Genomic DNA, 24,990 nt, shown 5'->3' with positions numbered 1-24,990 from the left:
TTTGTCAGCCGCGAACGACTTTGAAAGTTGCAACAACGCCAACGCCTGGGAATGTGTGGCAAGCACGCAACTGTCGACGTCACGGCTGCGGCAACTTCAGAGCACTTGAAGACACTTGTTGTACTACTAGTACCTTGAATAAATCCAACACGGCTAACATCAATCAGAATAGCGGCAGCTGTAGATACGACGAATAACGACGACTGCAACGACTTTCCAATCAAAACAATGCCGGCGCCGGGGCGCAACAAGTGTTGCCCGTGGCTACCTGGGCTACCTGGGCTGCCTGGAGAGTGGGTGGTGGACTACCTGGCCTGCCTGGTCTGGCCTGTCAGTCGAGCTGAACTCAAAACAACCCGTCAACTAGGCGACTGTCAAATGCGCCACATATCCGTAGTTCGCAATATCGACCAAACAGCAGCAAGCATTATAATGTGAACTTTAAGCGACTTTCTGGGTCTCCGCTTGGCGCATACATAGATTGGATTTCAACCTATACGGAACGTCCTAGAAAAAGCAGCACCGAAAACGGCATCACACATAGGTGTCAGTTGATTGGTCCACATAAAATCCAAATCATGGATGATCGCACTATAGACTCGATATTCCTGGGCTCCCTGGAGTCCCTGCCGCCGGTTAGTTCGAAGATTGTCCGTATTTTTACCAGCTCCACGTTTACGGGTGTGTTACAAACTGCATGTGATTCATCATGTGTGAGCTCTTATGTAACCGCGTATATTCCATAAAATAGATACCACAATGGAGAGAAACACACTGATGGCCAAGTGTTATCCCAGAATCAAGGACTATTGTCGCGAGAAGCACGGTCTCGAATTTCAGGTGGTCGACATGCGTTGGGGTGTTCGAGATGAGGCCACAGACGATCATATGACCACAGAGCTTTGCATGCGTGAGATCAAAAATTGCCAGCGTCTATCGATGGGACCCAATTTCATTGTGTTTTTGGGCCAAAAGTATGGCTACCGGCCCATACCCACATACATAGTCTCCTCGGAGCTGCAGCTGATATGCGAGGAGCTGACATCTATGGGCGTGGATCGGGCACTGCTCGATCTGTGGTATAAAAAGGACAGCAATGCCGTGCCGCCCATCTCAGTGCTGCAGCCCATATCTTCGATTTTGATCAATTTTAACAACAAGGTAAATTTTGATAGCCGGCAGAAAACAGGGCTCGACTTAGCCACATCTCTTTTACAGCGCGTGCCCAAGCTGCAGGCTGAGGATCAGGCCGTCTGGTGGGATACGCTAAACAAGATGCAAAAACTTCTGCGTAAGGCTACCGCCTCGCTGGGCGCTAGCAATAAGATGTCCAAGGAGGATGTTCACAACTATTTCATGTCGGGTAAGTCCCGGAGATGGACGATAAATAGCACAGATCAACTGCATTTTGTTTCGTTCATTTAGTTACGGAGAGGGAGGTGATCAATGGCGTTTTGAATGTGAAGAATACCAAGAATCATTGTCTGGCCTATGTGCGCTATATAAACAATATCAATTTGCAAAACTTGAAGAAGGCTTCGCTCTTTGTGGACATTATCAATCGTAGCCTGGACACGGAGTCTGCCAAATTACTGAGCGACCTAAGGGATACGCGCCTGCCCGCCAAGATCGAGGCGAGCAATGCACAAAAGTGAGTAAAAATATTATAATTTGGATCACAGCTTGGAGTTTAATGCTTGCCCCATTTTCAGATATACTGTAGAGTGGATTGGTCGCGAGGGCCTGGACATTGAGACGCACGAGGAGTATTTGAATCATTTCATTTCGCACTTCTATAAGAACGTTGTTAAGCTCGTGGATAGGGCCATGCGCAAAGAAGACTCCAGTGCACAGGGGCAGATAGTAACTGAGATCCTTCAGCATTTGCATGCTTGTAACAATTCGGTGAAAATCTTTTATGGCCGCGAAGAAAGTTGCGAACGTATCAAGCGCTATATGCTGGGGGATTCAGATAAGCCACTTGTCCTTTTTGGCGACGGAGGTTGTGGGAAGACTTCCTTGCTGGCCAAGAGCGCCTCACTGGTAGCCAGCGAATGGTTTGCCGATAAGCGACCAATCAATATAATCCGCTTCCTAGGCACAACCCCGGACTCGAGCGCCTTGACAGCCACTCTCATATCAATATGCCAGCAGGTGATATCAATCCATTATTTACAGCCACAAAATTTATTCATTTCGTTTTTCTACTACCCAACAAAATATATATATATACATATGTATATATATGAACTATGCAGATATCGTACAACTATATGCTACCCTTTGAGAACATACCAGATGATCTTGTACCCCTAACAGCACATTTTAAGCAATTACTAACTTATGCTAGCCCCACTCAGCCGTTAACCATATACTTAGATTCAGTCGATCAATTGACGGGCACTCAAGATTCAAATAAGGTATCCTGGATACCAACGCGCTTGCCAGTCCACTGTAAGGTGAGTGCGAGGACTATCGCTGGGTTAACTGTTGTTCTCCAAGCTAAATGTCCCCATTTAATGCATGAACCTTACTACATCCCATATAATGCATGCCTCTTGTATAAATAAGGTCCTTTTTCTACTTATTCCACTATGCACACGGTTAGAAATCTGGGACTAAACTCGAATATTATTATAAGCATCCGTCTATAACTGAATTCTAGTAGAGGAACAGGCTTCTCTCTTATTTTAAACATTAAGACTAAACTATTTTGAAATGATTAAAGGCTAATTATATTTTCTCAAAAAATTTTATATTCCGGATGTGTTAATTTCGTATACATAAATTAAAATTTTTCTGATTGAAATATATCAAGTTGAAAGTTGAACAATGTGGACAACATTTATAGGAATATCGGAAATTCTAAAACAAAATTTGGTTTTAAATTAATAACAATGAAAACAAATTTCCCAAGAATCTAAAATTCAAAATATGATTCGGATTTCTCAGCCTAACTTTTTAGCCAAGGGAATAGTCCAAGATTTTTTCCGTGTACTTCTAAGAATTGTTGCTGGCCGAAAACTCACTTTGTACATATTCTTGCACAAACAATCTGTATTACTTAAATTTTTTACTGATTACCAAGTCGAGTCAAAAAAAAAAAAATATTCTATATAGGAATGTCGCGAATATGCATAAATTCTTCTTGTTTATATTTAAAGTTAGGCGCTCCTTAGTAAGCACTGCATGAAAATACATTTATGAAACAGTAGTTTTAAGATATATTTCTATTTTAAGTTTTCCAAAATTGCATGCTACCCAGATCAGGTATATGTACATACTATAAATCAGCTAATACAACAATTCTCTATGGTTTTCCCAATCGGTGTAAGTTTTTCCAATTGCTTGACATGTGCGTGCTAAACAATATCACTCGCAAATAACACGCCAAATAACTTTCCCTTGGCACCCTCACCCAAAACGACTCCCGTAATGCCGTTCTGCATGAGGCACATACTGAAATATCATATACTACTACCCTATCTGCTGTGTGTGTATGTTTAAATGCCATTGGGATTGCTTACAGATCATCATTTCGTGTGCAAACGAACCGGCGAATCCGATTGTTTCCCATGAGTATCATGTGCTCTGCAAGATGATTGATGTAGAGGAGAACTTCATAGAGGTGACGGCTCTGGGGGAGGACCTAGCCATGAACGTGATCAAAATGTGGATGAAGACAGCGTGTCGCGATCTTAACAACTATCAGTGGCGTTTGGTGGCCAATGCGATTAGCAAATGCTCCCTGCCCATATTTGTGAAGCTGGTTTTTGCCGAGATATGTCGATGGCGTAGCTATACGCGTCCGCAGGAGACCCATCTAGCCAATACGGTGATGGACTCAATTATGTTGCTCTTTGAGCGTGTGGAGAAGCAACATGGTCGCATCCTAGTCTTTCATGCACTAGCCTACATAACGGCCTCCAAATCGGGACTATCCGAAAGCGAACTTGAGGATTTGATCTCACTGGACGACAAGGTCCTGGATGATGTCTACCAGTATCATATGCCACCAGTGCGCCGAATTCCCCCACTACTGTGGACGCGCATCAGAAACGATCTGCCCAACTACTTGAGTGAACGGGAAGCGGATGGCGTCAATGTTATGAACTGGTACTATAAGTGCGCGTCTTCTAAACTTGTGATAATGACTTGAAAAGACGCTGGATTTCATCAACTGACTTACTGACTGACTGCTTGTATCTAAATCTAATCTTATCCTTGACAGTAGCTTTTTTACACTAGTTCGGGAAATGGGAAACTATTGCCATTACCCTTCGCATCAAATCGAGTTTTAGCTCATTTTCAAGGACCTATTTAAAAAATATCCGAAAATGTGTACATCCTATAAGTAGTAAATCGGTTACAAACTTGTATTAGAGATATTTTAATGGGTATACGTTTATTATGATTGTTCCTTTAAAGGATTAAAAGCTAGGGGTGGAAAATGGGTTTTTTGGATATTTAGAAAACCTTAATCCGGACAAAACCGGGTACTAACATCTACAGTAGAATATAAAATTGTTTTCGGAATTGCACTTTGTTTTTGTTTGCAATTTGTTATATTTATAGAGAGGACACTTTGAGCTTAACTTTTAAGAAAATTGTATATATATATCTAAATAGATATAACAATTGATTATTGTTAGAAAGTGTTTATATTCTGGATCAGCATTAACAAGCAGGTTTATATAGTCATGTCCGTCTGAGCGTCTGTCTGTTTCTATGCAAACTAAGTCTTGAAGCTATATCACACAGGTCCGTTTTTCTGTTGCAGGCATTACATATGTAGGGACCGGCCGGATCGGACCTCTATATCATATAATTTCCGTGTAAGCGATCGGTCAAAAATTAAGTTCTTATATGAGAAATCCGACATTTACTGGCTAATCTATGCTGCTTATATACAAGCCAAATCTTATCGCACTAACCATTAAATTAATCATATATTTGTACAGCATATTATATTCTATATTATACATACTTAATGTGCTCCACAGGTACCACAGACAGTTCAAGGACACAGCGAAGGAACGCTACTTTAAGAACATGAACATGGCCATATATTTTCATTCCATGATTGCAGATTATTATTTGGGGATCTGGGGCGGCGGCATACCGAAGCCGTTTAAGTTTACGGAAATTCAGAGACATCGTTTCGGGCTGGCTGACAAGGAGGGCTCCGCTGATCGCAAGGTGCCCATACAACCGCTGGTCTTCACCAGCAAGGATGGCCTTTCCAAACGTTACAACCTGCGTAAGGTATGTGAACAATGCCAATCCAAGCCCAATCCTCGCCTGACTCTGGCTATCTCCCTGTAGTTCGGTGAGCTGCCTTTTCATTTTGTGCGCTCGCGGCGCTTCAAGGATCTGTTCGAGCACGTGCTCTTCAATTATGAATGGCTGCATGCCAAGCTCTCGAGCTGCCCCCTGCAGGCGGTACTGGCCGACTTCGAAGATGCCTCCACCAATACTGAGGACAAGGAGTCGAGGCGTGAACTGATGCTGGTGGCGGATGCATTGCGCTTGGGTGGTGCCATCTTGGCCATATATCCCAACATGCTAGCTCCGCAACTTATCGGACGTCTGCTGCCCGAGATTGGCGGCAATCCTAATATCAAGATGTTGCTGCGAGCCTGTGATCGTAGCGGACCCAAGGACTGCGCCTTAATTCCGGTCAATCATTGCCTGCACACACCCGGCGGACCACTCAAGGTGCGCATAGAAGGTGGTTTCCAGGCATTGCTTATTGGACTCTCTTTTGCAGTACTCACTGGAGGGTCATCAGTTTGCTGTATTTGCCTTCTGTCTGACCAGCGATATGCGTTACATGGTCTCGATATCGACGCACTTCATTACCTTTGATTTGTCCACCTCGGATCTAACGCGTGACGTGAATCCCGGCATCGAGGGCATCATGCAGCAGCTGGTGCTTAGCCCGGACAACAAGTGGGCAGCTGCCTACTCCAACAACAATCAGACGGTGCTGCTCAACATGCTCTCCAGTGAGTTTGTAGTGATTAACAGTCCATTCGAGGAGAGCGACGGACCAGTTAGCGGCTTGTATCTGCTGAACCAAAAGTAGGTTGCCATGTGGTTGAATTCACCTAGCTACTAATCGCTCCTTAGTTTATTTATCATTTGCAAGCTGCGTTGGGCTAAATTTGATATGCGTGGCAATTTGGTGGATATCTTTGAAGTACCGGGCCAGATTACGGATTGGGAAATATTGAGTAAGTGGCTCTCCCTAATGTTGCCTGGGGCATCGAATACATATCTATGCTTCTCATGCAGCCATGGAATTCTTCAGCCCAAGAGATTACAATGTCGTCTTCTGGTCGGGCTCCATTAATGAAATACGTTTGCGTTTGGACTCATGCCGCTCAGGCAACTGCTCCAATTCGGTGCACTTCTTCAGTGCTCTAGTCATGAACAAAGGACGCACGCGTGCCTATGGCTGTGCCAGCAATGATAACTTTGAAGTATCCGTCTACGATTTCACTGATAACGAGGAAACTGGTGAAATATACTGGACCTACGTAGATAAACTGCCCCGCTTTGAGAATGATGACAAGGAAATGCTGCTGCAGCTGCGCTTGGATCAGCATCAGCACGATCGCATGCTCCTTGGCACCGCCGGCAAGGGCTTTGTCATCTGGGATTTTGGCAGCCAGGAGAAGGAGAATGAGCGCGAACCCATAACTGAGGGGGCAATGTACCTGGCTCTGCCGCATGGCGTTAGGAACATAACCACACGTATCATGCAATCGAATTCCATTATGGTCAGCTCCAAGTTGGACTATGCGGTGGCTGGCGTACGCAAGAATCTGTACGTTTGGTGCCTCCACAGCGGACAGCTGGCCAAGGTCTTGGATGCACATTTCGGACGGATTATACAACTAGAGCCGCTGACCATTGGCAATTGGAACAATTTGGTTACCTCCTCCATAGATCGGTCCGTGAAGGTGTGGAACATAAACAATATATTTGAAAAGGTTCACGTGATTGATCGTCATGAGCTGCAAATCGATGACATCAGTCTCTCCGAGGTGGATATAGCTGTGACGGTGACACGCAGCTGTGTTGGCGTCTGGGAGACGCGCTCCGGTCGCCTGCTCGCCAAGCTGGCGGACAGTCCCTTAGGAGCAATTGTTACGTATGCTGAAATCACGCCAGACGGTCGTTATATTATCTCTTCGGAAACGGGAAAATTTTTAATCTGGAATCGTGTATCCGAGCAAGTCGTTTATCGCGATGATCAGCCGGGCATCCAGCAGATAACGCTTATGGATTATGGTTATAAGGTTCTAACCGTATCGGTGCCCAACATCAATCAGCGGGATATCATTGCGGCGGCGTCGGCGGGATCCGATGAAGCGAACCGCTTAACGGCCATAACAACACTCCGTTCGATTCCAGGTTAGATGGATATGAACTTACGAACATATCACTCGAGAACTAACTTTATACTCTTTTCTACCAGAGGGAACTATACTATTTCGCTTTGATTTTCCAATACGCATGGTGACTGGCATGCCGTTTCGCCAATCAGTTATCACAGCTGACAAGGCCTACATCATAGTGGTTACTTTGGACAAATCGAACAAGGATTGCCTGGGGGTTTATAGCGCCACAAATGGCGCATTCGTATCTAAAATACTGCTCAAGGGTTGTGCCATGAAGGTGGGTCAATCCTCTCTTTGTCCATTCCATATTTTATTCTATATGTACTGCAATTACAGGAGGTTTTCTCGCTTGTACCCATGCCGCACAAGGCCAATCAAGTGGCTGTGATCAGCAGCGAGAAGGGCAGCATTATGGACATTAAGAGCAAGAAGCATATCCGCTCCATAGCTAAATGGGGTGGCAGCCTCACACGCGATGGAAAATGCGGCCTGTATGCCCCAACGAGAGGTGGCCTGGAACTATTAGAGCTGCGCAAAGGCACCACGGTGAAAACCTTTATACCAAAGGTGGCCGAGGGCGTCTTCTCCGTCATTTGCATATTTACGGAAAATGACGAGTATGTGGCGTATTACCATAGCGGCAGGAAGACGATTCGCGTCTTTCGCACCGCCGACACTGAGATGATAGCCAACTATAGGCTGCAAGCCGAGCTTACCGCCATCAAGAGCAGCAAAGATGGACGTGCCATTGTGCTGGGCACTGTCGATGGTTGTATGTCAGTGTTGGCCATTGTGGATCCCAAAAAGGAGGAAATGATGGAGTACTTGAATGAGCTGCCGTCGCGCGATGAGAACTGGAAGGCCAAGCTAGCTAAGATGAAGGCGCGCGTTGGATTCAAGGCGGCCATACGAGTGGCTACCATTTCCTCGCGCTATGCCAGGCCCAAGAATGGCGACGGTGACGGGGAGGATGAGGAGCTTACGGAAATGACCGAGGACATGCCCGTGGCGGATTAGATGAAGTATAAATATAACATTTATTTTTTCTTTTTCATAATGGGCATGTTACAAAAAATACGTGTATGTGGATGCGTGTGTGTGTGTGTTGTGGTTGTTAAACTTGATATAGCTTAAACTAAATAATTGTTAAAAAACAAAGCGAAAATACTAGCGTAGTAAATTGTTATCTAGTTACGAGCTTGCATGTAGCATATTTTTAATGTTTAAATAATAGTTTTTCTTTTTAAATCGCACTGCGCGCTTCGGCCCTTTGGCCTGGCTTAAAAAAATTTCAATTGGAAACAGCGACATAACAAGGCTTATACATATGTTTCGGGGAAAACACAATTCTTTTATTAACACACAAATCTTTAACAAATCTTTCAACTTGAAATTTGAGTTCATTAATAGGAAACGCTTTAAATGATTGTAAAATAAGCAAGGAACTAACTTAACGACATGTGGAACATACTAAAAATTGTAAGCTCAACTCAGGCAATCGAAATACGAATACGCCAATACCAAATCTAACCCAGTGCTAATACATAGATAAATTTTTGCAGTACATTTGTTAGTAGTAATTAATAATAGTAGGTATTTTAGTATGCAATTGTTACTCGTTAATGTAGTTGTTGTTAACCTGCCTTTCCAAGTGTTGCTTCGATTTGTTACTAAAAATTATGATTAAACCGAGAATCTATAAGCATACATATTTATGTTAAATAATAAATTGTTAATGTGGTTTAAGCTGGCGACCTAAGTGCTAGAGAGCTTATCTCGTTGCTGTTCAGCAATAATATGTAATATAAATATATATAATAATCCGTAGCAGAACAGCTATACAGTGTTAACTAAATAGTAATACAGCGCGTCCACACTTATTGGGCGTGATTTTCCTTTTTAATCTGCGCCAGTTTTGCCTGTATGTGCTGCAGGCGGTTGGGCGACAGTTCGGGTTTCTGAAGAAGAAAGAGAATACATTGTAGCTTGTATAAGGCGAAATATTTTAATCGTATAATTTAATTAACTATGATTTAACTCAATTCTATGAACAATTAAATGTTGGTCGTTAAGGAGTTCTGACCGCACCCACCTCACGTCGGATGAGCGACACTTTCTGTGAGTTCATTGAGTTTAGGCAGAGATTCTCGTCGGCCACCCTATTGTCCAGTATATTGGAGCCATCATCCACGTTGTGCCGTGTGGACATCATGTTCTGTAAACGGTCCATCCAATAGTCTGGATCATGCACGGCATTTTGATAGTTGACATCTGTGAGATAAGAACGTGTAGCAGCTGCAGATTCATCCAATTCATATACATGTTAGTAGAGAGGCGCGGGTGGTTAATAAGGATTTTGTGTGGTAGTTCTGGGCTTAACTAACCTGTACGATTATCAGGCGCCTGCGTGGAGCCTGCATTCTGATTGCGTTCGATTTCAGCGAGCCCCTCCTCAATGTATTTGTGGAAAGTAGCGCTAGAGCCTTGCAGAAAAGTACTCAGATCTATATCCGGATTTTGCTGCTGCAGTGATAAAAGTTGGTTTAGTATTGAGCTGAGCCAAGCAATACAGCAACGTACCTTAAAGTCATAAAGCTTTTGCAGTCCTTGCTGTTTGGTATCCTTGTCCGAAATCAGCTTAAAGATCTGCGATACTGTGTCATGTGTTTGATGCGATATTCGCTTTCCTCCAATATCCTTAGCTGAAAATTGCTGTCGCTGCGGCGAAACACCAGTGCCGGACACAGTGCTATCCTTTTGGAAATTCTATAAAAAGCGATTTTTTCCAGATTAGGACATACGTACGGTTCGCAAGCTTACCTTCAAGATGCGTATCAAATAGGTGTGTAGTTCCGAATGTGTGGGTATCTGATTGAGATGCTGTAATATAGCATTACCCTTCACCTTGGCCATGTTGTGTATTATCGTTTTGACGGTGCGCAGTGGCGTATCTGAAGGTCGATTTTGCCACCAGGTGCTGGGCAGTGCTAGCATAAATTCATGCACCTCCAAGATGACCGCATCATAGTTAAGTTCGTTGGAGCGCTCAGGTAGCATTTTAATATTGCGCCAAATGCACTTCATCAGCAAATCCGTGAACTTGGGCAGACCGGCGACGGGGCAGGTCTCTCTGAGCAAACGTATTAAGGCGCTGCAGGAGATTAGAAGAGTGAGTATTCTGTGTTGAACCACTGTATTACGTTTCGCTTACCAGTATATATTTGTAAAGTTGACCTTGTCCAAAACTTTGAGGCATATGCCATTTATTACTTTATTGTATTGGCTATCATCCCCGCTGGTCAGCTTTTGATCGGCCAGCAAATGGAGCAGCGAGGACATGAGATTCTTAATACACGCAATGCTCAGCGTTTTGCCGAGGATATTGGCATTGAAAAATGTGTACAAGATGGAAAGCAATGGCTGATAGACAACTAGCGCCTGCGATAAGGGCAGCTGCGAGAGGTTCTTTAAGTAAAAAAACAAAAATATGCGTAATACCCTACATTAGGAGTTCAAGCGGCCCAATCGACTCACCTTTAATTGTGCCAGCACATTTTGTATAAATATTTCCTCGTAGTCGCGCAACACGGCCTGTTTTTCAGGTGCCTCAATAATCTCCGTTAGCTCATTGATGGCGGCACGCGCTTTAAGTGTGTCCGTGCTGCTGACTGCCTTGATGATCTTTACCAGCTGAGGATCATGCTTGGGCAGCACATCGGCCAGGCTATATGGAACAGCAGATTAATAAGAATTTCAAGTAATAACTGATTTTCAACCTACTTGGGAACATTGTTTTCCAAATGGGATTGGTTTGTCAACAGCTGCTGCTGCGGCATTCGCATGGGACTGCGGTAAGGTGAAATGCCGCTGGCCATGCTGGGATTCGACTGCGGCGATGTGGTTAGATTTTGTTGTATGTAATGCGAGCGCGAAACGAGCCGATCGAATTTATCCTGCGGATACTGAAAGCCGTCTCGTGTTGGTATGACCTTGATGGGCTCGTAAAGCAGCGAAATGTCCACTGTGGGCTGCTCCTGAAAGACCATTTGATCGACGCGCACCCAGTTCTTCTCGATCTCGGACATCACCTGCGGATCCAGGCCAAACGGGCCACTTGTCCGCTGCTGTGCCGCCTGCTGCTGTTGGAGCTGCAGTTGTTGCTGCAGTTGCAGCACCTGCGCGGACGGCGCCTGATCAAATGTACTGTAGAAAGCGAACGAGAATGTCAATTTACAAAAATATATGTGTGCCCAGCATAGGCACTACTTGAAACATATACAATGATAGTATGGTAGCGACTGAAATACTTGCTATAAATATCGAGACAACAAAGGCAAATGTAACTGAGCAAATTATAGCAAAAAACAGAGCACAAGCCAACACAGTAATAACAACAACAAACAAACAAATAAAGCAAAACAAATTGTGCATGGAAACATATAAACATTTATAAGAAAGGAACGCCACTTTACGCCTGTCGAGTCAGCGAGTGTAAGTTCCGCTCCGTCAGCTTGTTGCTTTGGCCACGCGCATTTAACTCTGGCTGCTGGCAGCTAAGTCACAAAATTAATAGAAAAGTAAATAAAGCCAAATTATACAAAATAAAAAAAAACTTAAGATTGAAATAAAAAAAAAACAGGAATGGAAATTACTTAAATTAATACGAATCGATTAACATTGATCGATATATTTGGTAATAAAATATGCCTCGCTATTTCAGCTGGTTTAACTTATAATATTGAAGGCATTAGGGAATATAAATTATCACTTATACTAAACACATATTCTAATATTAAAAATGGAATATAAAATATTTCTAAATTTAATTTCGCTTTCAAAAATAATTAGACTATTTTTATAAAATTTTGAGTTCAAAGATTTGCCTTCAAATTGTATTAACTCTCTTAAGTCTGTTTGAAAAGTCTTTTGAAACTCCCCATTCAAAGCAAAGCAATTTCCATTCCTGGAAAACTGTAAACAAGACACACTCACGTTCTAGCTGAGTTCTAGATTAGTGCTCGATCGTAGTTTGCTTTCGTGTTAAAATGCACTTACCCCTCTTCTTCGGGCGGTGGCAATTCGTCGCAGCCATTTCCCACTGTATCCTCAATTTCAATGCTGTCCTGCTGCACCACTTGAGCTGGCGGTTTGAGACCAGTCGGCATATCTGCTGGCGCGGTTGGTTTTCTTGTCTTTTTGGCGCGCTTGATGCGCTCGTCCAGCATCGAAAGATCTTTCTCGTTGAGCTGACCAATTAGCTTGTAGATCTTTTCACCAGCCAGGAAATATGCCATCACAATGCAGTTGAGTGCCGCATTGCGCACAGAGTTATCGCGATCGGAGATTTGACGCGCTATTTCCTTGAGAGCCACCTGCTGCGATGGCTGGCAAATGCCCAGTCCATAGTTCTCAATGAGAAATGTCAACTCGTCCAGGCACTCGGTGCGCTGGCGTGCATTTTTGGATTTAAGACCATCCATCACATACGAGAAGACTTTGGTGAAGGGATACAATAGGTTTATTTGTCGTAGCACGCGACGTACGCCGTTTCGGACAGCATCCTTTGGGTCACCAATCTATTACATAACACCCAAAGTTTAGAAATAGGAACACAAAATTGGTATTGGAACTGACCTTCAACAACAGATGAGGTACAAAGCTGCTGCCCTCATTCTCAGCCATCATGTACTCCATTTCGACCAGCATCTGGAAAACTTGCGCTAGATACTCGAGACCCTTAATGAGCACAGAAGGGTTCGTATCGTAGAAACGCAGTGTCAGCCACTTGAGTATTAAATCGAGATTACAAATCAGCGCCTTGCTATTATTTGGCAAATCCTCGCTCAACTGTTCAATGACTTTCAAATGATAACTGCAATGAATAAAAAAAGTTGTTGTTAAGTAGGACTTATAAAAAAATATTTAAATTTATAGAATTCCTATTTTACATGAAACCCAAAAATTAATTGATAAATACTATAGTTTTTAAGTACTCTTTCTGGGCTAACTCCAAACGTTAATTGTAAAATTCATATTCCGCATTTATAATGCCGATTTTAAATTTTGGAATTGCAATTCCAAAATAGGATTTCGAAATAACCGAATACAGATCATATGTTCCGCAATTTTCATATACTATATTAGCAAACAACAGATTTTTACCTTACATTATATCACTTAATTTCATTAACAAAAATTCGAAGTGAATTTAAAGCGAATATCAAAACCACTTGCAGGAATCCCATTATGATGTATATATACATATATTTGGGGATACGTACAAAAATATAATGGTTTTTGAATAAGGAACTAGAGTTTCGTGATATACAAAAAAAAGAGAGGTTTGACACCGAAATTGTAACTTTAAATTTGATAGCGTGTCCGGTTTTAAGAAACGAATATAGATTATTTAACAACAGATTTAGTGTTAGAACAGTTTACCAACGTTCGCTTTGCGCTTTTGGGAGAGCTGGTTGGCTATTATGGGCGGGCGCAGAGTTAACATACCGAAAGTCGTCGTGGAACATGTTGGCCATCATTGCCTTATTCACATTGGCTGTTGTCATCTGATCGCGCAGCAATTCCGTAAACTCCTCTCGTGGGGTCGTGAATGTCCATTTAAGTACGCGCATTTTTTGCTCATCGATGAGCCGTTGATTTTTGATGCTGTTAACCGCCAGCAGCGGAGACGTGTCCACATCCTCCTCCTTCTTGCGAGAAGCAGCGGTTGTTGTTGCTTTGTCACCGGCGGCACCGGCTGCTTTGGCCGCACCCTGTTTTTGCGCCACGGCACCGCCACCGCTGCGCACCACCTTCTTTGTTTCTTCGGGTATGGGCGCTTGCTGTTTGCCTTTGGGCAACGGCTTCACGGGCAAATTGGGACGCGCCTTCTCAAGAGCAGCCATGATGTCCTTCTTAGAGGCGGGCTTCTGTTTGTCCAGTGCACGCGCCATAGCCTCGAAGCCAAGATGAATCATAACAGCCAGCACAGCTTCGTTTGCGTTCTTGCGAACTTCCGCGTTGCGATCACAGATGTGCGCATACAAATGCGGCACTATTGTGGTTAGCTCCTCCTTGGATATAGATTTGGGTGGCAAAAGCGGCATCTTTTCGGCCAACCACGCCCACAACTCGGTCTTGAGCGCCGGGGAACCACTTTTCAAGGCATCGGCTATCATTTCGCTCTCAAAGAACTCCTTGTAGCCCCCCTGTTCGCCAAAACTGTTAATGCAATTGAGGGCCGCGGCACGCACAAAGCTTTTGCTGTCGCCCAGCGCATGCAGAAAACCAGGAAAGAGGACACGCACATGACTGCGACAGCCGGCGCCCATAGCTGTTGAGAGCTGCTCACAAATAGAAAGCGCTGTCTGCGCTATTTTTGCATTGGAATCGAGAAGACGATGAGCGAGTGCTGGTGCCAAATCACCAATGCTCGACTTGATCAGCTTGGCCTCACTGATGATGGCCTGTAGCTTGGTAAGTCCCTCATTTCTTGTTTTCCAATCTTTGTCGGACATTTCCTTCAGCAGCGATTCGGTGATTTGACTTGAGATGTCAACGCGTGGCAGCAAATCGGCTAAATTAACGGGTTCAGGTGATGCCCGTTCAGCGCCATCCTCATCCTCATCATCGTCGGCATTTGTGCTACTGTGCTGCACACCACGTATAGGCTTGGGCGGTTTTTCTCCCAAATTCTTATTGAACTCGGTTTGAATTTGAGACTTGAGTGCTGGTTTCTCGCTATCGAAGAATACCATCAATGCGTTGCCCATATACATGGTCATGGTGCCCACCAGCTGGATGGCAGCGCCGCGTACTGTCGGATTCGTACTCTGGACACCTTTGCGAACATCCTCTATAAGCGTTTTGGGCTGGACTTTAAATCCAAATTCAATGATAGCCTTGCTAATCCAGTTGAATGACTCTGACTGCACCTTGGGCGACTTTTGCTCAAGGGCAAAGCTCAGCACTTTGCCAACCACATGCTCCAATTTAGTAGCATCAGCCAAAGCGGTGAGCACATCGGCGGCAGCACCACCATTCTTGGCGTCGGCCAGTTTCTCCGTTATCTCATTGACAACATGGTCCACCGTAATAGGTGTGACAGAAAAATTTTCAGCGATACATCGTATTGCGTCCAGTTTGAGCTTGAGAACTTGAAAGTTCATCTCCTTAAGGCCAGGCTTACGTCCGCTTATAGTACGCACTAGAGTTTGAGATATGCCTGGCTGTTTGGCATCATAGCTTGGAATTTGAGCTAGCAGCTGTTCCATAGCCGCCAAGCGATTTTTCCAGTTGCTATCAACCAAACCGTTCAGTATTTCGGGTGGGAGCAGCTCATCCGCCTTATCCTGCACCTCCTCTGGGGTTAACTCGCGTTCTGAAGCCATGTTTTTACCACCGGCCGCCTTGGACAATGTAGCCGGCGCTGCACCAGCTGCAACTCCAGGTTTCTTAACTGCCTTTCGGGCACCTGTTGTCGCAGGACGCGTCACTGGCTTTGGCTCTGTGCTGCCTCCGCTGGGTTTGGCTGTAGCTGCTGCTTTAGCGGCTGGTGCTGTGGCCGGACGAAGCTCTTTTTTTGGAGCCGTTACTTTGATTTTGATTTCGGCCTTGTCGTGAAACTCCTTGATCTTGCTCATCTTCAGCGGATCCACATCGACCAGCAGCGCGGCAAGCGCCTTCTCGCTCATTAACTTCATAAGCGTACCCAGTGCCTCGGCGCTGCTGTCACGCACCGTGGGATCAGATTCGTTTAACGTCTTGATCAGAGAAGTGGTCAGAAGCTTGACAAGTTTCTTGTTCAATGCCGTTGGCTGTGTGCGACATAGAGCACGCGACAGAAACAACGCCGTCTCGGACTTGACGCTCGGATTTTTATTGGTCAGCGCTTCCACGATATGCTCCTGTTGTGCCTCCAGAGTTGTAGATGCATAAATCGAATCCATGGCCTCACGCAGTGCGCTCACCACGTTGGGCTTCTTCTCCTTAAATTTTTCCAAAAGGGCCGGAACGCAAGCCTTAAAATATTTATGGATATGGATTACTTAATATTCTACAACATATTGTGGGGTTTAACTCACCGTGGCATAGGACGAAAAACGCTTGGAGAGACCTTTGGCCAGCATGGCCAGACATTTGCCTGCCATGGCCACAAGTACTACGTTTGAGTCCTTAGTAATAACCTTTTTCAATGCGCTGACCAGAGCGCCATATTCACCGCCCTCCACCTTAGGATTGTCCGTGAGCAGCTTTTCCAATGCTTCTAAGGACTCTTTGCGCAATGTCCATTTCTTCTCGTCGAGTTTCTCGTAAAAATCTTTGGGCATCTTGGAGAGTATATCAACGGGATCAATAAGATCCATGGGATCAACATCCTCTACGCCAGCTTCGGCTTCGTCATCTACATGAACAGATCAAAATACTCATTTTAAAAAATATACTAGAATCGGCATTAAAAGGGGTAAAACATTATTCAAAAGTGGAATAAGATTGTGTATAAAAAATGTTATTTGCCTTCTTAATCATGATATACATTCAATGCGTTTTCTAGATGTATATACCTCTGCAGCTGCCATAAAACCACATCATTTTAGAGGGCTTTTATATTCGTTATTAACATTAATATTACAGAAATTGAGAAGCAGGAACAATTTTAATGAGGTCGTAAAGTGCCAAAAGCTATTGTCTGATTTTCAAATTTGTTTAACTTTTTTCTATACACAAGAAATATGTATATATTATTATTTTTTTTTTTTTAGATTTTGAATATGTTATTCATACAATATAATATCAAAAAGTTAATACGTAATTAATTGATGACATTTCTTTTAATCTATATATTTACTGGGCTACTTTTATATTTTGATTAAGATACATAAACATATCTTTGATTTGTATTTAATTTTCGAAATTAAATAAAATGTATTATTTTTTTTTAGGTTGGTTGGCTATTAAATATAGTTTAATTTAAAGTTCTTTCGGTCAAAATAATAAGCCTTTAGCAACAAGCATAAATGTATATATACTGATATATTTTTTAGTTATGTTACTAAAAGACAACTAGATATAGAAGAAAATATAATATATACATTAAAGATCTGAGGCAACAAAATTCTTTCCTAATGTCGAATGCTAAGAAAAGTGTGTGAAATGTAAAGGGTTAATCAAGAAAACCAGAATATACCTAGGCGCGGGTATGTATACTTCGGCGAGCAATAAAGGCGTTTTTGACTTAATGCTTGCTTACGATATTTCTTGAATTTTCGGTTTGATGGTGGTGTATTCTCTGCTTACAGGTATATATAGTAGTTAAAAATAATTAGCTTAAGCATCGTCTTTACCATTGTACGAATCCTCCGTGGCGGCCTCGTCCGCAATCTTTGCTTGTTTCTCTTGCTGTGATTTAAGGTATCTGAAGGTAAAGTGAATTTAGATGTGGGCAACTTGTACGTCGAGCGGATGTAACTCACCTGGATGGTTCAGCGCGTTCGCCTTTTAGTTTGTCAAACTCGTCCTCTAACTCTTTAAGGGTTACCTGCGGCAACGAGGCAATGTGCGTTCTCATGACTGAGCCAATCCAGCGATAGCTTTCAACCGCCAACTGTTTGGTTTCATCGCGCACTGCCTTGTCGCGATCGGCCAAGAGTGGTGCTAGCTTTTTGATGAACGGCTTGACAGGGATTACCTTGGAGCCAAATTCGCGCATTGCTTGTGTCGTGGCTGCTACGCAGGCTGATACAATTTTTGGATTTTTATGGTCCATGCCCTTTATGAGCTCTTCCAAGACCGCCTCATGCTTCTCTATCTCAACATACATGAGCGTGACCTGCACGGAGAGCTCTTTTGTCTTGGTCTTGGGCGCTGCAATGCATTTCTGGACAATGCCCGACATAACATCCCCGACAGTGCGTCCAGCTAAGCTGCTGTTTTCAACGAATATCAGCGCCGCCTCCAGGCCCTTCTCCTGGGCAAGGGCATTCGAATCGACAACCATTTTCTTGATGAGCCCCGCATATTTCGACCATTCCGGTGATTTCTCGTCGTCCAGTTCGCGAAAAAGCTTGGCTGCCTCCTCATAGCCATCGACACGCGCTTTCCACAGCTTGTGTACGCAGCGCTCCTCAACGGGTAACTTTTTGTATTCGGTATCCTCGGCCATGTCTGTCGTAGCGAGCTGTTTGTCCTCTCTGGTTGGTATCAGCGACTTGGTCTGTGGTTTAGCTCAACGAATACGCGACTAGCTAAAAGCGAAATATTCGATTGGTTTCAAAACTGTTTGGAAACTTTTTGTTAGTTGAAATTGAAAATCAAACGCAAAACTAACTCAATCGAGCAGAACTTTGCTCTCAGCCAATGGCAATCAAAGTTAATGTTTCAAAATTGAGCTTAATTGTGGATGAAAAGTTCGGTATAGGAATGCATCCGACACGCTTGAGGAACGCTACTTAGAGAGGCGACAAATTTAAATGGGTCGCAATGCCATATTTAGAATTTGCCGTCGTTTTGCTGCTAAATGCTATTCTTATGGCATATACATTTATTTTTAACAATCGCAAGGATTGGGCACTGGGAACGCACCCATTATGAGCTCATAGTCCGCGCACTAATCAGCGGCAACCCGCAAATCAGACATGTAAATAGGTTCTCCTACCCTTAGTAAATAAGCAACGCCACAGAAACACGCATAGCTTGCCAATTATAGTAGAGTATTTACCGGTCGTTAATATCATTTACCCTTTTTTAGATCTTTCTCTTTCTAGCTCAATTCGCTCTTCGCTCTTACCGAGAGAGCGTGTGAGTGACGCTTGTTCACTCCCTCGCTTTTTCGAATTAACGGATCAATCATAACAGCAAATGTTTCTCAAAAGGCGTCATGCGTCAACAAAATGCCGTCGATTACCGTTTCTTCTCGGTGCTAATTAAATATGTTTTTATTAATTTAAAGTAGCTACAATTATATCGCTACAATTCAACGCATAAGGCAAAACCGCAATCCACGCCCACAGCAGCGGCGCCACTAACAACAACAAAATGTGTTGTTATGCGCCTTACTAAATTCTGTTGCAGCACCCACCATTAACATGTAAACCAAATTCCCATAGGGCAGGCAGCTGGGCAGCTGGAGCAACGTAATGCAATAACTTCGATTTTTCACAGGCTCGTAGCTCGTATAAGGCAAGCACAAAACCAATACACGCACACATACACTTCCACTGGCACGGCTTTGTAGCACTTAGCAAAGCGAAATGTTAAGCTGTTCCGGTAACAAAAAATAATATAAAGTGAACCAATTTTTAATTGGCTTGCACAACTATCTTACAAAACAATAAAGAGAATTTTGCGTGTTGTAAATAAATAATAAAACTATGCACAACTTTTAAACGACGACAGCGACGCTCGCTGTCTGTGAAATACTTGTCGACGCTTACGTGTGAATGTCAATGCAGCATTTCCATAAACAACGCTCTGCTAATCGAGGAGCAGCTATGTTAAATCGATGCAATGAGTAACAGTGGATAACAGCCCGCGCATTAAAAAACTGGTCTATTTTATAGTTAATTTTCTGTTTATTTTTTACTCCACCAAGTCCCCCACGTGTTGTGGCTCGATGAGCGTTATCTCTAGCAGGTGTATCGTATGCCCACCCATGTATTCAAGCAAATCCACGCCGGACTGCTTGCCAATATCATCCATATTTATGCTCGATGCATGTAGTTTCCATTTCTTAAGTAACGCTTCTATTGACCAATCCGCGCTGCGCTCCTGATATGTGAATATAAATTTGGCCCCACGATTGCGCTCCAACAGGAACGCCACCGTCACAATGATATCCTCAAATACGCTGGGATCGTAGAAGCAATCTGCCGCTATTATAATGTCCAATGCGGGCAGCCGAAAAACGCTGTTCAGCAACAGGCCCCAGCTTAGACCAACGACGTCGATGTCAACGCCCGGTTGCAGTTGATTGGCTAGGCAGGATTTGCGTATGTGTGCTAAGGATTTGGGGAGAATACAATTGTCGCTGAGCACAACCTGAGCACCGCACTTGGCGGCCAGTATGCCGGGCAGTGCAGTTCCAGCACCTAGTTCTAATATGCGCTTGCACGCAAGTGTTTGCCGACGCTCCCACAGGAAGTAGGCGAGAACTGGAGCGCTGGGCCAGGTATAGAATGAGTAGGCTCCCTGCAGAATCTATATTTATACAGTAATTAAAAAACATTATTTTGCAATGCAAATCTTTTTTATGTACCTCTGGTATTCTAATTTCTAAACGATCTAGGGTTGTATCACCGCCGCCTCCAACGTTGCAGCTGAATACAAATTTGCGAATGTGCTCGGCGGTAGCTGTGGCAGCCACAATATCACTGTCGTCGCTGCTGCCGTTCATGTGAAAACGCATTTTTACACAAGCGGACGTTTAAAAAAATTGCTTTTTATTTACAAATAAGGCCTTAACAACAATCAACACTATTTGTTTACAACCAGTTTGCCAGCATTTTAGAGATGAGCACAATTCGCGTGAGCAACATTTGCGTCCCATGTCGACCGCTATTCCCAAATAACGCTTACACAGCTGCAGTCACATTAAACCAAACTCGCATTAGTCAAAGATGCGAGACCGTTAACTCATATAAAGTTATACCTACACACTATATTCTGAATATGATAGAGAGGAGTAAAGGGTCTTAGAACCATACAATATATGTAAGTCATTAAATAAAATTTTTATATGTTTTGTTTCTAAAAATAACTTTAAATTTTATGTATATATGGTACGATTTGAAATTTCGAGTCGTGGGTGTTATAGCGTTAAAGTGTTCCAGTGACCGCGTGTCACACTTCTATTCGCAACATCGCCCTTCTCTAGATACAATCGATGACCGATAAATGATCTCTTGATAATTCTAGTTCAATTCAACACCGTATTAAACCTGTTGCAAATGGGCTGTCGCTATTAATAAGCTGCCGGAAAATTGTATATTAAAATAATATCGGCATGCCTCAAAACCCATTGCGCGTGGGTAACTGGGAGCTGAAGGGCATTCTGGGACAAGGTGGCTTTGGTGAAGTTAGGCATTGGATAAATCGCACAACAAACCAGGAAATAGGTAAGAGGAATATGTGTACGTGATTTCGTACAAAAATTATATACCTTTGTATATATATATATATGCACAAACATACATCAATGAATACACGCGCCCAATACTAATACACACATGAAGTGCAAGCCGATTCCTAGAATTCGCTGATTCAAAAATTAGTTTGTTTATTTGTTGCTGTGCTTGTGTCTCTCTCTCTCTCCCTCTGTCTTCTCTTTTTAAATGTTAGTGCTTGAGCTGATAAGTCAGTGAAGGAAACCGGGAGACCAGACCTTATGAAACTTAAGTTGCTGCCGATGCGCTGAGTCAGCTTCGAAACTACGTTTTACTTTAAGAAGCGGCGGATATTCTTGGCGATATTTAATAGTTTGTTTATCTTAACAGCCACCAAGCACATCAAGGGGACAATAAAGAATCAAACAAGCGCTGATCAGCAGCGTACGCTCATAACCCGATGGCAGCAGGAGCTTAAATGGACACTCCAGTTTCAGATGCCCTTCATTGTGGCCGGCATTAGCTTGGACGACAATGCGGGGGAGTTTGTCAAGTATTTGAAAAGTCATCACATTTGGGACCTGCCGGTTATTATTCTTGAGTATTGCAATGGAGGCGATGTACGCAGCCTTCTGCAGAGACCCCAAAATGTCAACGGTGAGTCCCACCATAGGAAACTGCTCCTTTGCCTAGAGAAGCGAATATTATCCATGGCTGTTAAGACGACTGAATATTACTTACGTTTGATATTTTACAGGTCTGCTGGAGTTTGAAGTTCGCGAGATTTTGGGTTCCCTGCGACAAGCTGTTGATTTCTTGCACACGACCTGTAGAGTCTGTCATCGCGATCTGAAGCCGGACAACATTGTGATACATCGACTGCCCAATGGCCGTAGTCTGTACAAGCTGACAGATTTTGGTTTAGCGCGTGCTTCGCCGGAGAATACCATTCAGCAAAGTGTGGTGGGCACAAGACATTACTATGCACCCGAAGTGGTGGACACCGGCAAGTATAAGAACACGGCCGATTACTGGTCGATGGGGATCATTGCCTACGAGGTGGCGACTGGAGTGTTGCCATTTATACCCCACCAAAAAGCGTTCAATATCCATGTTAATCTTCAGAAGAAAAATCGGGATTGTATTGCAATAACAGAGAATTATCTGGAACCGAACAGCTTTCACTTTCATACCGAGATACCCGTGGGTCATCACCTAAGCCTGCCTTGGTTGGCACGATTTACAAAGTGGCTTCCCCTGGCCCTCGACTACGAATATTCACAACGTGGCGCTTTAGCGGCAACTGATGAAGTACAAAATGGATTACCAGGACCCGCCATATTCACAGAGATCGATCGTATGCTAAAGATAAAAGTGCTGACGCTTTTCTCAGCGTGCAGCTACAAACGCTTAGAGTACGAAGTAACGCCTAGCACGACAATGAAGCAATTGAACAGTTTTATCGAAAGAGAAACCGGATATATATGGCAGACGAATTACTATGTGCTACCCACGGGTCACCCACACAAGCGCTTGACCAAGAGTACCACACCCATGGATCTTTATGTGGAAAAATGGTGCGATAACAGCGAAGAGTCGCGGAACCCACCAGTCATGGTCTACATTTTTAACATCACGGATAAGTGCACATATAGGGCACAGCAACCAAAAATGCCGAATGTCATTCGGCATTTCATAACTCATTCAAATTATATGAAATTAGAAAAGTGGTTAAAGGACCACCTTATCTCGGAAATGCATCATTTGCTCAACACGGAACATGAACTTGTAAAAATGCTGCTATGTGGATTTAAGGAGTACGCATTGACTCTGGAGGACGAAATACTCGAACTTCAGCCATTCGCTAAAGCTGTAGAACTAAAAAAGGACATGTGCTGCGGTGCCATACAGCAGTTCCAGCTACTGCTGACAGATGCACAGGAACAGCAAAAACTCTATTTGGTAAACAATTAACTATAACTTCAATTTTATAATAATTAATAAATATCAACTCTATTCTTTCTTAGCCCGACAGTGGAGAGTGGCAATCCAATTTGATGAAAGTAAGCAAATATAAAGAAGTCATTACTTTCGTTGAAAAAGTCATAAATCATTATGAATCTACGTTGCGCGGAGTTCGCAGCGTCTCCATAAAGGAGAGCCAAGAGATTAATGACACTATACTTGGTAGTGATATATATAAAATGTCCGTAAATAGTTATTATTCAAATTCCCCAATTTAACAATCCAGCTTTTATTGCAGCAAAGATTTTCAGAGGAATTATCTCAACCGTGTTGACGTAACGTGCGAAGAGTTGGCTAATATTTCCCTTAAATTTGCCCAAGCACGTCACGCTTTTATCGAAGATATAAAAATAAAACATTTTCGCGATGGCACAAACCAGACGCATCTGCGCTACGCGAAATTAAAAGATACTCTAAAAAATGCCCATGAGAATCTCATGGCGGTTCAACGGCAGCTACTGGCACACCAATTGGAAATGCTGCCAAGTGCCAACCGAAAGCACGAGCAGCCCATGTATCAGCTGAATAACGCGATGAGCCGGCTGAGCTTTGATGTCGGAAACGGCATCCACGAACCGGCAGCTAGTTTGGATGCTTTCGATAGTCTGTCCGCCGAGAATGTGATTGCCAAGGCGTTGAGCATCACCCAACTGTATGTAAACTGATCTTGGTGTAGTGATTACAATTTCCAATTAATAAGATACACAACATATTATTTCAGGTTGGAGAGTGAGATGGACATCGATCGGGATTAGCTTCCTTAAGCATAAAATGCCTTCAAGATTACTGTTTGATATTAGCTAAAGTCAGCATTATTTTATATATCTAGCTACAATGCTTTAATTTGTTACATTTTATAACTGTAATTGACAGTTGATTTAGAGCTTTAACTCGTTATAATTTGAGTCTGGCTCTTGTTGAACAAGCTTTATTTTTTTAATTGTATTACGCATGCTATACGTTTTAAGTTTGTTTATTATGTATATGCATACATGTATGTGTGCGATTTGTTTCATTATAACATTTGACTTCAATATTATTATAAAATATATATTCTTCCACATCATTTAATGTTTTGGTTTTACTTTTTATAATATCCGGTTGGCTGTGAAACATGATATTCTCGAACTAATTATATTTATTCACTTGGCAAACAAAAATTTCTATTAAGTGGTAAACAGTAAGTCTGTTTTGATTTGTATATATCAGAAGTTTCCCAGAATTGAGCTAGTTGTAAGTTTGCGGCGGCTTATTAAATAAGTCGTTATATTAATATACTAGGACGAGAAGTTGGTAAACAAGTTTTTTATTTTTATTCAAATTTTAAACATTGTTTATCCTCTACTTGATTTATAATCTTTTCGAGTCGGATTGACCATATACACATATTCTCTAATATGTGTGCATATCTATGGAGTTGTTGAGAAATAATACATAGCTAAGCGTTATTCAGATGT

General features: G+C 43.0%; 4 protein-coding genes across 11 annotated transcripts; 2 read left to right on the top strand and 2 right to left on the bottom strand.

Moving 5' to 3' along the window:
- The first annotated feature begins 360 nt into the window (after positions 1-360).
- Positions 361-9,275, top strand: LOC135439888 (NACHT and WD repeat domain-containing protein 2). The gene is made up of 14 exons (XM_064698752.1): positions 361-681; positions 752-1,161; positions 1,219-1,363; positions 1,426-1,651; positions 1,713-2,154; positions 2,259-2,459; positions 3,530-4,116; positions 5,004-5,265; positions 5,326-5,718; positions 5,771-6,084; positions 6,133-6,236; positions 6,298-7,422; positions 7,487-7,686; positions 7,746-9,275. Exons 1-14 carry the CDS (start codon positions 579-581, stop codon positions 8,424-8,426), a joined length of 5,193 nt encoding a protein of 1,730 aa, XP_064554822.1. The 5' UTR covers positions 361-578; the 3' UTR covers positions 8,427-9,275.
- Positions 8,423-19,810, bottom strand: msps (msps cytoskeleton-associated protein 5). Of its 8 annotated transcripts, none has more exons than XM_064698745.1 (17): positions 19,486-19,810; positions 17,882-18,652; positions 17,753-17,823; positions 17,596-17,697; positions 16,493-16,812; positions 13,917-16,429; positions 13,044-13,281; positions 12,465-12,985; positions 11,882-11,962; positions 11,190-11,612; positions 10,944-11,133; positions 10,621-10,862; positions 10,230-10,560; positions 9,990-10,175; positions 9,794-9,932; positions 9,502-9,704; positions 8,423-9,367 (listed from the first exon to the last, which is right to left on the bottom strand). In XM_064698745.1, the coding sequence occupies exons 2-17, from the start codon at positions 18,568-18,570 to the stop codon at positions 9,287-9,289; spliced, it is 6,330 nt and encodes a 2,109-aa protein (XP_064554815.1). In that variant the 5' UTR covers positions 18,571-18,652; positions 19,486-19,810; the 3' UTR covers positions 8,423-9,286. The 8 variants fall into 8 exon arrangements, with proteins under 8 accessions (XP_064554815.1, XP_064554814.1, XP_064554816.1 ...); XM_064698744.1 differs by having other exon boundaries at positions 10,621-10,874; positions 19,486-19,809; XM_064698746.1 differs by having other exon boundaries at positions 9,502-9,680; positions 10,621-10,874; positions 19,486-19,809.
- A 148-nt stretch (positions 19,811-19,958) lies between these two features.
- On the bottom strand, positions 19,959-21,064 carry LOC135439775 (histone-arginine methyltransferase METTL23). The gene is made up of 2 exons (XM_064698567.1): positions 20,662-21,064; positions 19,959-20,603 (listed from the first exon to the last, which is right to left on the bottom strand). The coding sequence occupies exons 1-2, from the start codon at positions 20,809-20,811 to the stop codon at positions 19,986-19,988; spliced, it is 768 nt and encodes a 255-aa protein (XP_064554637.1). The 5' UTR covers positions 20,812-21,064; the 3' UTR covers positions 19,959-19,985.
- Positions 21,065-21,325: 261 nt separating this feature from the next.
- IKKbeta (I-kappaB kinase beta) lies at positions 21,326-24,599 on the top strand. The gene is made up of 6 exons (XM_064698661.1): positions 21,326-21,520; positions 21,899-22,165; positions 22,266-23,470; positions 23,536-23,714; positions 23,772-24,185; positions 24,255-24,599. The coding sequence occupies exons 1-6, from the start codon at positions 21,409-21,411 to the stop codon at positions 24,286-24,288; spliced, it is 2,211 nt and encodes a 736-aa protein (XP_064554731.1). The 5' UTR covers positions 21,326-21,408; the 3' UTR covers positions 24,289-24,599.
- Positions 24,600-24,990: the final 391 nt, after the last annotated feature.

Source organism: Drosophila montana, unplaced genomic scaffold (genome assembly GCF_035044405.1).
Source record: "Drosophila montana isolate Dmon_TW-CO22-7 unplaced genomic scaffold, ASM3504440v1 contig_779_1, whole genome shotgun sequence".
NCBI classification, from domain to species: Eukaryota; Metazoa; Arthropoda; class Insecta; order Diptera; family Drosophilidae; genus Drosophila; species Drosophila montana.
This window is presented reverse-complemented; position numbering and strand designations above follow the sequence as displayed.